The 13,957-nt window shown below is 29.1% G+C and overlaps 1 protein-coding gene across 1 annotated transcript in view; it reads left to right on the top strand.

The window, feature by feature from the left end:
• Positions 1-10,287, top strand: part of LManII (Lysosomal alpha-mannosidase II) — a 37,766-nt gene extending 27,479 nt beyond the window's left edge. Inside the window, exons 4-25 of the mRNA XM_067268187.1 lie at positions 25-218; positions 293-398; positions 467-564; positions 654-725; positions 809-925; positions 995-1,198; positions 1,649-1,715; positions 1,807-1,846; positions 1,939-2,008; positions 2,099-2,218; positions 2,293-2,409; positions 2,485-2,611; positions 2,695-2,768; positions 2,852-3,067; positions 3,177-3,295; positions 3,475-3,573; positions 3,656-3,743; positions 3,834-3,920; positions 4,001-4,240; positions 4,513-4,662; positions 9,941-10,070; positions 10,148-10,287. Of these exons, the coding sequence (XP_067124288.1) occupies positions 25-218; positions 293-398; positions 467-564; positions 654-725; positions 809-925; positions 995-1,198; positions 1,649-1,715; positions 1,807-1,846; positions 1,939-2,008; positions 2,099-2,218; positions 2,293-2,409; positions 2,485-2,611; positions 2,695-2,768; positions 2,852-3,067; positions 3,177-3,295; positions 3,475-3,573; positions 3,656-3,743; positions 3,834-3,920; positions 4,001-4,240; positions 4,513-4,662; positions 9,941-10,070; positions 10,148-10,236 (2,624 nt within the window). The 3' untranslated portion in view covers positions 10,237-10,287. The remainder of the gene's footprint in view (positions 1-24; positions 219-292; positions 399-466; positions 565-653; positions 726-808; positions 926-994; positions 1,199-1,648; positions 1,716-1,806; positions 1,847-1,938; positions 2,009-2,098; positions 2,219-2,292; positions 2,410-2,484; positions 2,612-2,694; positions 2,769-2,851; positions 3,068-3,176; positions 3,296-3,474; positions 3,574-3,655; positions 3,744-3,833; positions 3,921-4,000; positions 4,241-4,512; positions 4,663-9,940; positions 10,071-10,147) is intronic.
• The last annotated feature ends 3,670 nt before the right edge of the window (positions 10,288-13,957 follow it).

The following is a 13,957-nucleotide window of genomic DNA, read 5'->3' as shown; positions in this document are numbered from 1 at the left end:
AATATAGTTAATACGTCTCTTCAGGTCAACTAGAATTTATTAGTGGTGGATGGTGCATGAATGATGAAGGAGCAGCACACTATAATGCCATCATTGATCAGATGACATTGGGTTTCAAAAGACTTAAAGGAGCATTTGGAAATTGTGGAATACCACATATTGGATGGCAAATTGATCCATTTGGCCACTCAGCTGAACAAGCATCGTTATTTGCTCAAGTGAGATTTTCATAAATAGATTGTTGAAATCTTTTAAAATCAATATAAAATGTCTAATAAATTCAATTTTGTAGATGGGTTTTGATGGATATTTTCTAGGACGAATTGATTTTCAAGATAAAATGAGGAGAGAGAGCATGAAACAAATGGAATTTATATGGAAAGCTAGTCAAAATATAGGTAAAATATTTTTAATTTCTTACATAAATTTAATAAATCGTTTTAATTTAAATTTTAATAAAATTTAGGTAAAGAAGGTACAATTTTCACAAGTATCCTCCCAAATACTTACAGCCCACCGGCAGGTTTCTGTTTCGATATATTATGTAATGATCAACCCATTATGGTAATAATATTATCATTAATTTCATAAATTTATAAAATAAAATTTAATTTAGTATGTGAAAATATTCATTTTTATAAAATATTTTCCAGGACGATCCTAGAATGGAAGACTACAATGTTAATGAAAGAGTGGAAGAATTTATCAAAATTATAATGAATGAAGTAGAGATTATATAAAATACTATACATTATTTAATAATATAATTAAGTTTCTAAAATAATATATACTTTTTACATTAATTCAGGCTAAAAATTATCGAACAAATCATATTATCATGACTATGGGCAATGATTTTAATTATCAATATGCAGAATCTTGGTTTAAGAATTTGGATAAACTTATGTATTATGTTAATCAGCAAGTAAGAAGATTATTTTAATAACTATTTTTTTATAAATTAGTTTTTAAAATAAATGTTTGATATTTTCAGCAAAAACATGGAAGAAAAATAAATGTTTTCTATTCGACTCCATCTTGTTATTTAAAAGCTGTACAGAAGAAAAATGAAACATGGAAAATCAAAACTGATGACTTTTTTCCTTATGCAAGTGATCCTCACGCATTCTGGACTGGATATTTTACTAGTAGACCTTCAGTTAAAGGATACTTTCGATTAGCTAATAATATTCTTCAAGTAAATATTTAATAATTTTTTTAAATAACTAATTATTTCTGTCTAAATTTGCATAGAATATTTCTACTTGAAAAAATCACATGTTATTCTGAGTACTTTTGTGAAAACTACACGTGTAGGATCAAAATTTACTAAGATATGAATTTTTAAGCTTGTAGGCCTGACCCAACCCACTATGCTTATGCAAAAGACCCTATTAGTACCCAGAAGGCGAAAAGAGTAAATAAAAATTGAGTTTAAAAATGTATAAACTTAGTTTAAACTATAAAATATTTTTACTCTCATCTTGCATATTTAATGTTTTCAAAAATATTACTGTTAATTTATTATATTATAATCTAAATTTTATATTTTAAAACTTAAAAAATATATTTAATATATAATATTTATTAATAATATTGCATGCTAAGTACTTTTGATTAGTATAAAATATAAATATATTTTAATTAGGTTGGAAAACAATTGTTTGCAAATGCTGGATTAACTCAGGAAGAACATTTGGAATTAACTAAATTAAGTAAGATATATTTCATTTTAATTTTTGATGAATATAATATATAATATAATAAATATAAGTAATAAAATAAATAACAATTTTAAATTTCCAGGTGAGGCTTTGGGTGTTGCACAGCATCATGATGCTATCAGGTAAAAGAACGTTGATAAATTAAATTTAAAATTTAATTTAATAAGTAGAATTGAACAATATTATCACAATTTTCTGGAATTTTATAAAATAGTGGGACTGCTAAACAAGCTGTTACTGACGATTATGTGAAGCAAGTTGCACAGGGGATAGACAGTTGTCAGGTGAAAAAACATTATATTGCTTCACTCTATTGATCTTGACTAGTAAATATTTGGTATAATGGTGCGTTTATAATATATATAATTTTTTAGAGCGTTATCAATAAAGCCTACAAGAAAATAATGCCTATTAGTAGTGCACCTGCACCTGATCAAATTTTCTGTAATTATCTGAATATAAGTGAATGTGCTGTAACTGAAAACAGCAATTTGGTAATATATTTTAAAAATATATTAGAGTTAGTATTTTACTTTTATATTTAAATTTATTCGTTTTCATTTTTAAGATTGCTGTGACTATATATAACCCAATTGCTAAGAATATAAGTAATTATGTACGTCTTCCTGTGAAATTAAGCGGTTATCAAGTAACGGACTTTCAAGATCACTCTGTTGATTCGCAGGTATTAAAATATATTTTTATTTAATTATTTATTTATTTTTCATGAATAAAATCACATATTTTCATATTTTTATAGCTGATTCCCATATCAAAAAATGTCATCAATATTCCAGGAAGGAAAAGTAATGCTACTCACGAGTTGGTGTTTAAAGTAAATCTACCTCCTCTTGGCTATTCGACATATTTTGTTAATAAAACAAACAGTACGATACTTAAATTTAATAAATTATTTTTTTTTAAATGTTATATTTATATTCTTCATGAACATACAATTAATTTTATTCAGATGCTACATTATTAAGAAGACAACTTTCTAAAAAGTATTACTCGAATGGAGGTCAGATTGTACTGAAGAATAATGTAAATTATTATAATTTTTAAAAAATATATGTGTATTTTTTATAAAAATGCAATAAATTTATTTAATTTTTTATTTTTTTAAGCATTTCGCATTATATTTTTCTAAGCAAGGTGGTTTAAAATATGCAATTACTAAAGAAGGCATTCATTTACCTATAAATCAGTCATATTATTGGTATCGTGCCATGAATGGAAATAATTCTAAAATTAATTTCCGTGCTTCAGGAGCTTATATTTTTAGACCCAATGGAACTGAACCATATATTTTTAATGAAACTTCATCTGCTCATGCATATTTGGTATTTATTTAATTTATGATATAAATAAAGTTTTTATAGTATTTAAGTTCTGGTAAAGTATGGAATAGCTTTAAACACAAAGAAATTTAATGTATTTGGATTTTCATAGGGTCCTATAGTTAAAGAAATTCATCAGACGTTTAGTTCGTGGATAACTCAAGTAATTCGAATCTACAAAGATGAAGAATATGTTGAATTTGATTGGGTTATTGGCCCAATTCCTGTTAAGCAAGTAGCTTTTAATTGTCATTATTTAATAAAGTCTTACTTACTTTATTTAAATTTTTTTCTTGGTATTATCTCTTATTTTTCTCAACAAAAAGTATGTTTCTATATTAATGCATCTTAATTTTATAATTAATGTGTTTATCTTTATTAATTTATAAATTTAATTTAATTTCCTACAGTGATAGTATTGGAAAAGAAGTAATAACAAGATTTCACTCTGATCTGAACTCAACCGCATTTTATACAGATGCAAATGGAAGAGAAATTAAAGAAAGAATGTGAGAAAATTATGCTTTATCTTATATATTTATTTTTTACGGAATTTATAAAATATAAAAACTAAAATTGTATTTTTAACAGCTTGAATTATAGACCTACATGGAACTTAAATCTATCTGAACCAGTTTCTGGAAACTATTATCCTATAAATAGTAGAATATACATACAAGTATTCATATAATTTTTATGTAATATTTAATACTAATAAATTTATAATTTTGTTTATACATAAATCGCATTTTTTAAAATATATTTTAAGGACAAAAGTAAAAATATCCAGCTGACAATTTTGAACGATCGTTCTCAAGGAGGAAGTAGTTTAAAGAGTGGTTCCGTTGAATTAATGGTAAGAAAATTAAATTAAAGATGTGTGTTTACACACTTAAACTCTTTTTTTATTTGTAAATATTATATTTTTTTATGTAGATTCATCGACGTTTGTTACACGACGATGCGTTTGGAGTCGGAGAGGCATTGAACGAATTAGGTGTTGATGGACGTGGTTTAGTTGTAAAAGGAAAACACTATTTAATTCTTTCCGATATCAATTCTGCTGCTTCTAAACATAGGGCATTAGCAGAAAAATTGTTTATGGCTCCTTTGCTATCATTTGCAACAATTAAATCTCAGTCAGTTGCAAAATACATGTCTAATTTCCATTCACAGGTATATTAACTACTTCTTTAGTTTTTCTCATGTCTTATATGGAGTTGCTATTATATATTAATCGTGTTTATTCCTTTTTTTTTTATTTTGGTCACTTCTTTTCCTTCAGATCAACTTCTGTACGGTTCATCTATCTTCTCCTTGGCTTACCTCTATTTCTTTTCCACTTAATTAATGCCTTTGTCATCCTATTTACATAGTTATTATCGTCTTTTATATTATAGCCATACATTATTTTTAAATTTTAATTTGAAATAATTTATGTTTTATAGGCTTCTTTTCTATCCAAACCGCTCCCTCCGAATGTACATTTATTAACTTTAGAGCCGTGGAATGGTAAAATTTTACTCAGATTAGAACACATGTTTGAAAGCTTTGAAGACCCTAAAAATATGTCAAAATCTGTAAATGTTTCATTGACTGTAAGTATTTTTCGTTATTTTATTTATTATCTGAATTTTAAATGCCTCTGAATTTATAATTACATCTTCAATACATATAGTGACCCAAAACTGAATTGAAACGGCTAAGTTATTGATACAATTTCTTCACTTGAAGAAACGGAGTCATGAGTAATAACATAAAACTGGTTAACTGATTTTGATCCGCCCTATACATACACATTTTTTCAATTTTCATAAATTTAGCAATTCAAATACCGTATATGGTCTCCTTCAATGTTTGTAAATTAATCTTCAGTTTCTCCATAAACAGCATTGTAAATGATATTATCTCCAAATCGTGAGATTTAAACTAGCAATCAAACTTCGTATCTCTTACTTACTATATATAATTCTTGGAATTATCCCAAGAGGATCTTTAATCACACTGATGCCATTTGGGATTAGTGTGATTACAGTACAGACATTTTCGATCATTGCCAATATCCTCTCACTCCATCCTGATTTATGATTACAAGCAGAGGCAGAGAATATAAAGGAACGGATCAAGCTTGTATTGATGTGAGCATCTGGCGCATTTCTGTGACAATTCAAGTTGAAGTGTTGCTTGAATATATGCTGTATAGGAACTAGAGAACTGTTATTTTTGAAATAAGTCTCTACCACAAAGCAACCGACCACGAACCATTGTTTTGTGGTCGGTTACATGTCGAAAAAATGGCAGCTTGATAATGACATAAAAAGAGTAGACAAGACAAATATTTACAAGACTTTCTTACTATATTTATACACAACTGTGTATAAATAAATATATATATATATATATTTATGATTATATAATTATATATTTTCGTAAATGTAAATAAACAAAACTACACACATTTAAAGTAATAAGGAAGGTATTTTAAGTCAATTTTTGCAAAATATAGGTTGATCGCTACCTTTTATTTAAAATATACAGGGAAGAAAGAAATTCACTTAACCCCACTGCTACAGAATGTAGAATGTACACAAAGTTAATTCACTCATATCAGGAACACATTAAACCGAAGGAAAAACTGATCGATGTGTGTTACATGCACGGCTGCTATATTAAATTAATTCCGAAACTGTAAATCGGAAGAAGGTCATGTGACACATAATTTAGGGTCAGAGTTTCACAAGGAATTGATTTCCGAGAGATTTTATTGACCTACCTCGAACGGTTACAGAGTTATATACTTTACATGATGTGCTCAATGTACTGTACATTCTATATTCTGTAGCAGGAGTGTTAAGCGACTTACTTTCCCATCCTGTATTTTACTACAGACACACATACACACATACAGTATGGAAACTGTATGTTCTTTCTGTAATACTGTAACAAGCTCTCTGACAAAAAGCTTGAAATATTTTCCTCTCTACAAATCTGGCAATACTGATTATATTACGTTTTATAAATAAAAATCATTCGAAAGTAGATGTATAAAAGTCCTAGCCTACATCCCGAGAACATACACAGTCGAAAACTCATTAGAATATTGCAAATATGAAATATAAGAAATATAGCAAGCACGGTTGCCTTGAATAGACGCGATTGAGTATTGTACTTAGATACTTTTCTGTGGCTAGCCACTGTTATGATTTCAAACTAAACTGTGTGAAAGGGGCTTAAAATGAATGATATTTATTGTATTTTAAACAAGAATATAATATTTTTCATGCAGAAGATAGGCTTGCTAAAGCAGAAAAAGTAATAAATAATTTATATTGCGTATATTATGTACGAAATTAATTTTCCTTAATATTACACAATATTAAACAGAAAATAGTATTGAATAAATTAAATGTTGATAGGTTGTTTATTTCAAACAGTTTTCCTTGATTATTCAGAATTTTATATACTGGTAGTCCCCGAGTTAAGGTGTCAGTCTACGCTCTGGGAGACCCGGAATCGAATCCGATAGAACAATTTTCCCAGGAATTATTTTAGGGGCAGTTTATTTTAAATATGTGAAACCCCTTCCTTCATCACCCAGTAATCCCCATTGTGGGCCCGTCCGAACCCACTATGCATATAAAAAAGAACCTTCTCAGATTTTTGCACTTCACAGATAACGGTACTCACTGTGTCATAAAATGATGATAAACAAAAGAGGCAGAGAAAAAATGAAAGAAAATCAATAAATTTAAGGAAATTATTTTATTCAACATTTTATTTGCTCAAAAGTGCGGCCGCCAACAGTGACACCATCGATATAGTGACCGCCGTAGGTTGGCCCTCTAGCGCTTCACTATTTGAGTTCTGAGCATGCACTGTAGGGTGATTTGTGCTTGTCTAGTTGTGTTCTATCACCCCATAACGTTTGTACCATGAGTTTTGATACACCTGTATATTAATTAATAATTTTATTTAAATTTATAGTAATGTTTAGCACTGTAATTTGATAAATTATTGATCAAGTTTATATTATTAAATAATTATATAAATTATTATATTTATACTTAAATAATATGTAGGCCTATATAAAAATATATTGCGATGTATTTATTGCGATGTATAAACTATTTTAGAGATAATGAACTATTTAGGAAATTTTTTAAGATTAATAAAAATAATAATAATAATAATCAAAATACATTAATGAGTAAAACGTATGCTTAATGTGAACAAAGCGTAATACAGCATCTTTTCACTCGGTTCGCTTTAGAACTGAACCCTCCGTATATAAATTACAAACAATCTAAAACATCTTTTTTATTAGTACAATCCTGATATCGGTAATGTAATATCACATTTCACTTATTACTCTTGGAATTAAATCACACACTTGAACCAGTTTTTTATGAACAGTTTTTGATAATTGCTCGTTTTTACAGCTTAATTTACGGAAGAGATTTTTAATCTGATATTGTTTCATTAATTATATTGTGTTGCGTGCACAAATCTTTAACCATAAGATTGTTTCCTTATTTTTTTATTAAATAAGTAAGAACTGATAACTTTTATCTATTTTTTTTGCTAGATTTGTGATACAGAGATATTTTTAGCTTTCAAGTTATTTTATTTATATCTATCTTTTCGTGTATAGTTTCCACTTTACCTATAAGATAAAATATATAGCTTATGGACTCCTTAGCTTACTTAGAAAAAATACAAAATATTATTGAAAATAGTGATATAAGTTTTTTTTTTAATATTAAAACAATGAGAGATCCTTCTAAAATGGGTTGTGGCTTTCCGATCAAAAAAGGTTCTCCACCTTCGATTTCGAATCAAGGAAGTACCCAAGAGTAAATTTCAGGGGGAAACGATTTTTAATTTATATAATAAAATGAACAATATAATTTAGGTTTTAGCGACGTAGTATATTTGTACTTAGAGTTTTAAAAATAGCCAGGAGTTTATGACGCCCGAGGAAAAACACGCATTTGACGTACCTTATCCTCTACATAAAATGAAAAACAAAAAATTTGTTTTGAAATGCCATACCAATTAGAAATGAGGAAAAATGTTAAATCTTTTTAAATTTTAATTTTATTTAAAATATTTTTATGTCACACTACGACGATAGTTTTACTGTTCGCGAAAATTTATGAAAATTTTTCGCGATTACCAGAAAAATGCCCGGTTTGCCCATGCGTTAGCGCCGGCTTCGGGTGTAGCTGGTTTATAATTAAAGTTCTGTTACTAAGTATTTTGAGAAATAATAATTTATAACTTGTTTTTGTCACTTGAAACATGTTGTCGACTCCGCCTTTTACTTTAATATAATAACTACTATTTTCAGTTTGTTTTGAACCATTTGCATCAGTCCACGACCAGTGACGGTCTACAGAAAAATATTTGACCGTACTGAAGCCGGTGCAGTTGATTACGGGTGATATTTAACTAGTAATCTTGAGTTACTACACGTACTCTGTTACATACAGTAACTCTAGATAAGCATATACAAGCTTAATAAGTAAGCATAATTCATAGTCATATATAACTACTTGGTCCACATAAAATTATCCATAATTTTACCGATCCGAAATGAGAAGAAGGTTAAAAAACGCTGATTTACAACATTGATAAAATGTATTAGTGACAACACGATAACAGTTTTCATTTTTTGGGGAAGGAGAATCAAATAGTCACCTTGTCTTCACTAAATCCAAATACAGATGATATTGGCTCATTCGAATGTCAAAATCCCCAATCGATCAAAGGTTTAGCTATGAAAAAATTAGCAATAGCAATGTTTCTTCCGTGTTCTTATATTGATAACACTCCTGCAGCTGTTTAAGTCATTCTAAAAATAAAATAAAATTTATACCCAGTTTCGGACTCATAGTTTCTCGTCAGTCTAAACAGCAAGCGTAGATTACTATAAATGGATTTTCCGTCATCAACACATTACTTGATAAACTTGCTCTCAACAGACTCGTTAAACAAAGACCATATAACTCTATTTATATCATCAATAAAACATAAAAATATAACACAAAATTAATGGTATACAATAGTAATTAAAAGGCAGCTGAATAAAAAGTTTAATGAATTTTTTTTTATTCTTGAGTTATTTTTACTTAGCTGTGCATAAGGATTCTTGTGCATAGTTAAGTAAAAATTTCCACTTCAATTGTTTCGGTTAATCGACGATCTATTGTATAAGCATATCGTCGGCCAAATGGCCGTTGCAGTTAAAGCCTCAGTCTGTTTGCTCTGGGAGGCCTAAAATCGAATTGTCCCGAATATATCGAATTCCGTCTCCCATTATCCGGTCGCCCTCATTGTCGGCTTGGCCGACAATGAGGGCGACTGGATATGATTGTCCTGGAAGGGGAAAACAGATTTCTTAGCAAAAAAAGTCCAAACAAAAAAACAAAAAAAAAATGCCCCCCAACCCGAGTTATGGTCAGTTAATTTTGAAATTAAAAATTACTAAATGCACATAGTGATGTGCCGAATATCAGTTCACACGGGCCGTTCCACGGCAGTTGACGTCTGAATCAAGACTTATAAGCTTAAAATTTTACGTAATAGGCCGCATTTACCGTAAATCGGACGTCTGTTTGCTTGAGGTGTATCATGACGACTTGGGCTGAATTAAAGTATGATTAGTTTTTCAAAACTTAATACAACAGACAGAGCTTGTATTTTGTTCATTAATTTACTTTTCTCTGAAATATAACTTACATTAAAATAAGGAAAGGCCATCGAGCAACACCCCAGTGGACTGACCTGCAAATATCGACGTTCTATTCTGTATATATTATTTTCTAGTAAATATTAAAGATATTTATATTTATAAGCCTATTAATTGTATTTCAGAATCTGTTCAAGAATTTTAATTTGATTTCTATGCAAGAAATGACACTTGGTGCTAATAATTATAAAAATAATTCAAGTTCAATGCATTGGAATATACTAGATTCATTTAAAAAGCATCCTGAGAAAGAAGGTAAATTATTATTTAATTTTATTTAATTTGAATAATAATTTAAATTATAATAAAATTATTTTTATATTATTTTTTAGGTTATAAGTGGAAAAATAATTGTAAAGCATTTAATATTGTCCTCAATCCAATGCAGATACGTACATTTGAATTAACAATTTCAAGATAATTTGGCATCTCAACAACCTTTCATTTAACTTTTATTAATTGTTTATAAATAAATAACTTCCAAATAAAATATAATGCTTGTTTCAATTATAAATTGTTATTAATCATTATTGAAAATTGTAATTGAAATTTAAAATTATAAGCTATATTTTTGTAAATGATTATAATAATTATCCAACCTGTCGATTACGACCTACTGAATATGCACAAATTGTTTCTTGAACAATGACAAGCTTTTGTATGAATTAAAGGGTCATAAATTAAAGAAACAGTTGAGAAACATTGTCGTAGACAATATTTAAGTTTATACAATTCTAATTGAACTATAAATCATAAATTGTTCAAGTTAGAAAGTTGCTTTTTATCACAAGAGGTTTACTGTCAGATTTTTTACAAAAGTTTTGTTCGTAGTTCGTATAATTTAACCTAAATGCTTTCAGGTTGTAACATTTAATAAATTTTAAAAAATAAAGTGATCTTATGGAATTAGGAGATGAATCTATATTGAATTTTTTTCTATATTAATTATTAATTATATATTAATTATAATATTAGAGCTTTCAAAATGTATTCCTGATTTTATTTTCATATAAAATTTCCTATAATTAAAGCTTTAATTATAAATAATTCTTGCATTATAATTAAAATGTTAAAAGTAAAAAAACTAATGCCATGTTTATTATTATTTAAGCATTTTATTTTTACTAAAAAATTTCACTGAAATTGAATAAAACTTTTCCTGACATTCATATAACATTCAAAACAATTGTTTCATTTTTCCTTGTTGTAATTATTTCATTTTCTTTTATTTCTATTAAATTACTTATAAACTTTTCTATAGAATTTATATATTGCATAACTGTAATAAATATTTAAATTTGTTAAGAAAATGTAGGCATGTATTATCCATAAAGGTTTTTATTCGGCTTTAAATTCATAAAATAATTATCGTACTTCTTATCAGATGATCGAGTTTCAATTTAAAATTAATTACCTATATTACTTAATTTTATTTAAAAAATTATTTATATTTTTTAAAATAAAGTTATATATTTTATAGTTAATTATGTAATTCAAATATATACAGTAAAACCTGTCTATGGAGACCACCCATGGTTCCTTCAAAAAGTGGTCTTTTAGACAGGTGGTCGTCCAATACTGGTGATGCTGTAATACGGTATTTCCGTACGTATTTTGCGCACATTTTAGCCATTTCTACTAAGCAAAATTCGAGGTGAGCAAAAATAAGCGAATTTTTTCAACGATAGAGCTATATTGGTACTGTATTTTATTCTTGTCGGATAACTCGATTTACAGGAGTCGTCGTCGTCGTGATTTTGTTAGACAGATCTAATACAAATATTTTAAAGATTAATAATACAATACTCGCATTTTCTCGATTATAATGCACACTTTCTTTTTTCCGACTTAATTGATTCAACTCGGTTCTTTTCGTTCGCTCCTCAGTTACGTGTATTACCTATCTCTCCATCACTTTGGTTTCGGTTTTCATTAGTTTAATCTTATTTTAACTTTAAAAATACTGTATTTTAATATTTAATATTTTCTTAAGTACAATAAGAAAAATTATTAATTAATAATAAAACAATTTTATTATTTTTTCTCATAATACGATTTCATTACATTCCGCGAGAATCGAAAAAGGAAGGTTGCCTGTAAAACTGATATTTGCATTAATGCGTTTATTGTTTTTTGAATATTTTGCGTGCGAAAATTACTTGGCTATTGTTTTTCTAAAAATATCGCGGAAATAAGGTAGGTTGATACAGAAACTATTTATCGCACAGGTACTGTATATGAGCGTTAAAAAAAGTAAATTATTTAAATTTTATCAAATGATGAGATCAGCCGATTAATTGTATCGTGTACAATATTTTATACCCCTAAGGAAAAGGGTGTGGTCTACTGTAGATCTACAGTAAAATAAATTTCGTTTTTCCACAGTTAAACTTCGCCGCTAATTGCCTTTGTGGTAAACCATTTTCACTTTCTCTGATAACTTTAACGCGATCTTCTAAAGGAGGATACACACATGCGGCGCGGCAAGGAAAAGCGGCAGAATGACGTCACTTATTTTGCCGCAGAGGTCTATTTCGTGCCGCGAAAGTTGGTCGAATTCTATCTTTCGCGGCGGTCGCCGCCAAGACGCATTTCTATCAGCCAATAATAATTCGTCTGGCAGTCACGTGAGAAAATACAATCACGTAGTGTTTTAATGGCGGAAAGTTTGACGTGGTTAACCGAGATAACTAACATCAGAATAAAGAGGAAAGAATAATAAATTTAACACAAATTCTACACAAATACAGTAATTATATATTATTTAATTCAAAGAACAAAACAACCAAATCTTACTCAAAATAGTATTCTTTATCGAGAGATATTAATCGAAGAATAAGCCTATTTTGTACATCAGTTCTTTATCGATCCAACAAAATATCTCGGCAAGGTTCTTGCCAATATGATATCTCTAATCCAAAATCTTCATTAGAATCTTCGACGAAATCTAGTTAAATGAAACGAGCCGTACAAAACAAACTTCGTAAATATGTGGATAGCAACAGTGTCGCTATCGTTCGCCATCTTGAATACTGAACGCATGCGCCGAAATGTAAACGGATATCCGCTTGTGTGGTTGTGCTGCCGCGCGGCGAAGACGCGTTTGCGACACCGCTTTTCCTTGCCACGCCGCATGTGTGCATCCTCCTTAACGAGAGCACTTTGTTCGAAATTGTCCGAAAAACAAATCTGAAATGAATTTCCTTTGTTGCTAGACTAATTCATTAACACCTGCACCTAATTTCAAGGGTGGGAGAAGTGCCCGAAGTGGGTTCGAACAAGAGTTTTGACCAGATATATTCGCGGAAGTGATCGCTTATTACAGTTGTTGTATGTTGTTTCGGACCAAAAATCGATTCGCGTTACACAGGTGGTCGTTTAATACAGGTAACTTATACAAAGACTCTATGTATAAACTATTCCGTGCCAGAAATTTTTGCTTGTTTTGACAGGTGCCCGTCGAATACAGGTAGTCGCCTAAGCAGTTTTCACTGTATATTATAAAACAAATGTCAATGGATGCATAACATGACTATTATACATAACAATGGAAAGTATTGGAATCGTGCCAAATTTTGCCCTCTGAATTAACACTAGGAGGGTAAAATTAGACAAATCTTTACGTTTTGAAACCTCCTGAACCCAAAAAGTAAAAAGAAACGCAAAAAGTTCCGTAAATATGTACATATGTGTGCGTGAGTGTCTTTGTATTTATTTTGTTTAATATACCAGGATGGGGTTATGATTAAGAAGCGAAATTTGGTATGGTAGCTTGTGTATAAGGGGCATTGATACTATTAAATTTTGGTAGTTAAAGTCAAGGAGGTAAGGAGATCGGGTTCACGAGTCATATCTCGAAGGGGTCGTACTTAAGAAGATTTTACTCGTAATTAGCATTTACAATTTTTTAAAAATGAAACTCACCTCTATTCTCAAAATTAAAGCTTTTTGCACTCTGATAATAATTAATAATATAAAAAGTTTTTTATAATGAAATATAATAACAGATGGCGCCACACACAATTTTATTTAATATGATCAAAGAAACTCAAAAGTAGATAAAGCAGATAGAGCAATATCCGAATCCAATCGTGGGTTGCTTACTGAATCCATGAAATGAGTGCATACCATACTATTTCCAG

Source organism: Centruroides vittatus, unplaced genomic scaffold (assembly GCF_030686945.1).
Source record: "Centruroides vittatus isolate TY-2023 unplaced genomic scaffold, ASM3068694v2 contig_3175, whole genome shotgun sequence".
Taxonomy (NCBI): Eukaryota; Metazoa; Arthropoda; class Arachnida; order Scorpiones; family Buthidae; genus Centruroides; species Centruroides vittatus.
Note: the sequence above shows the minus strand (reverse complement) of the source record. Positions and strands in the feature narration are given on the sequence as shown.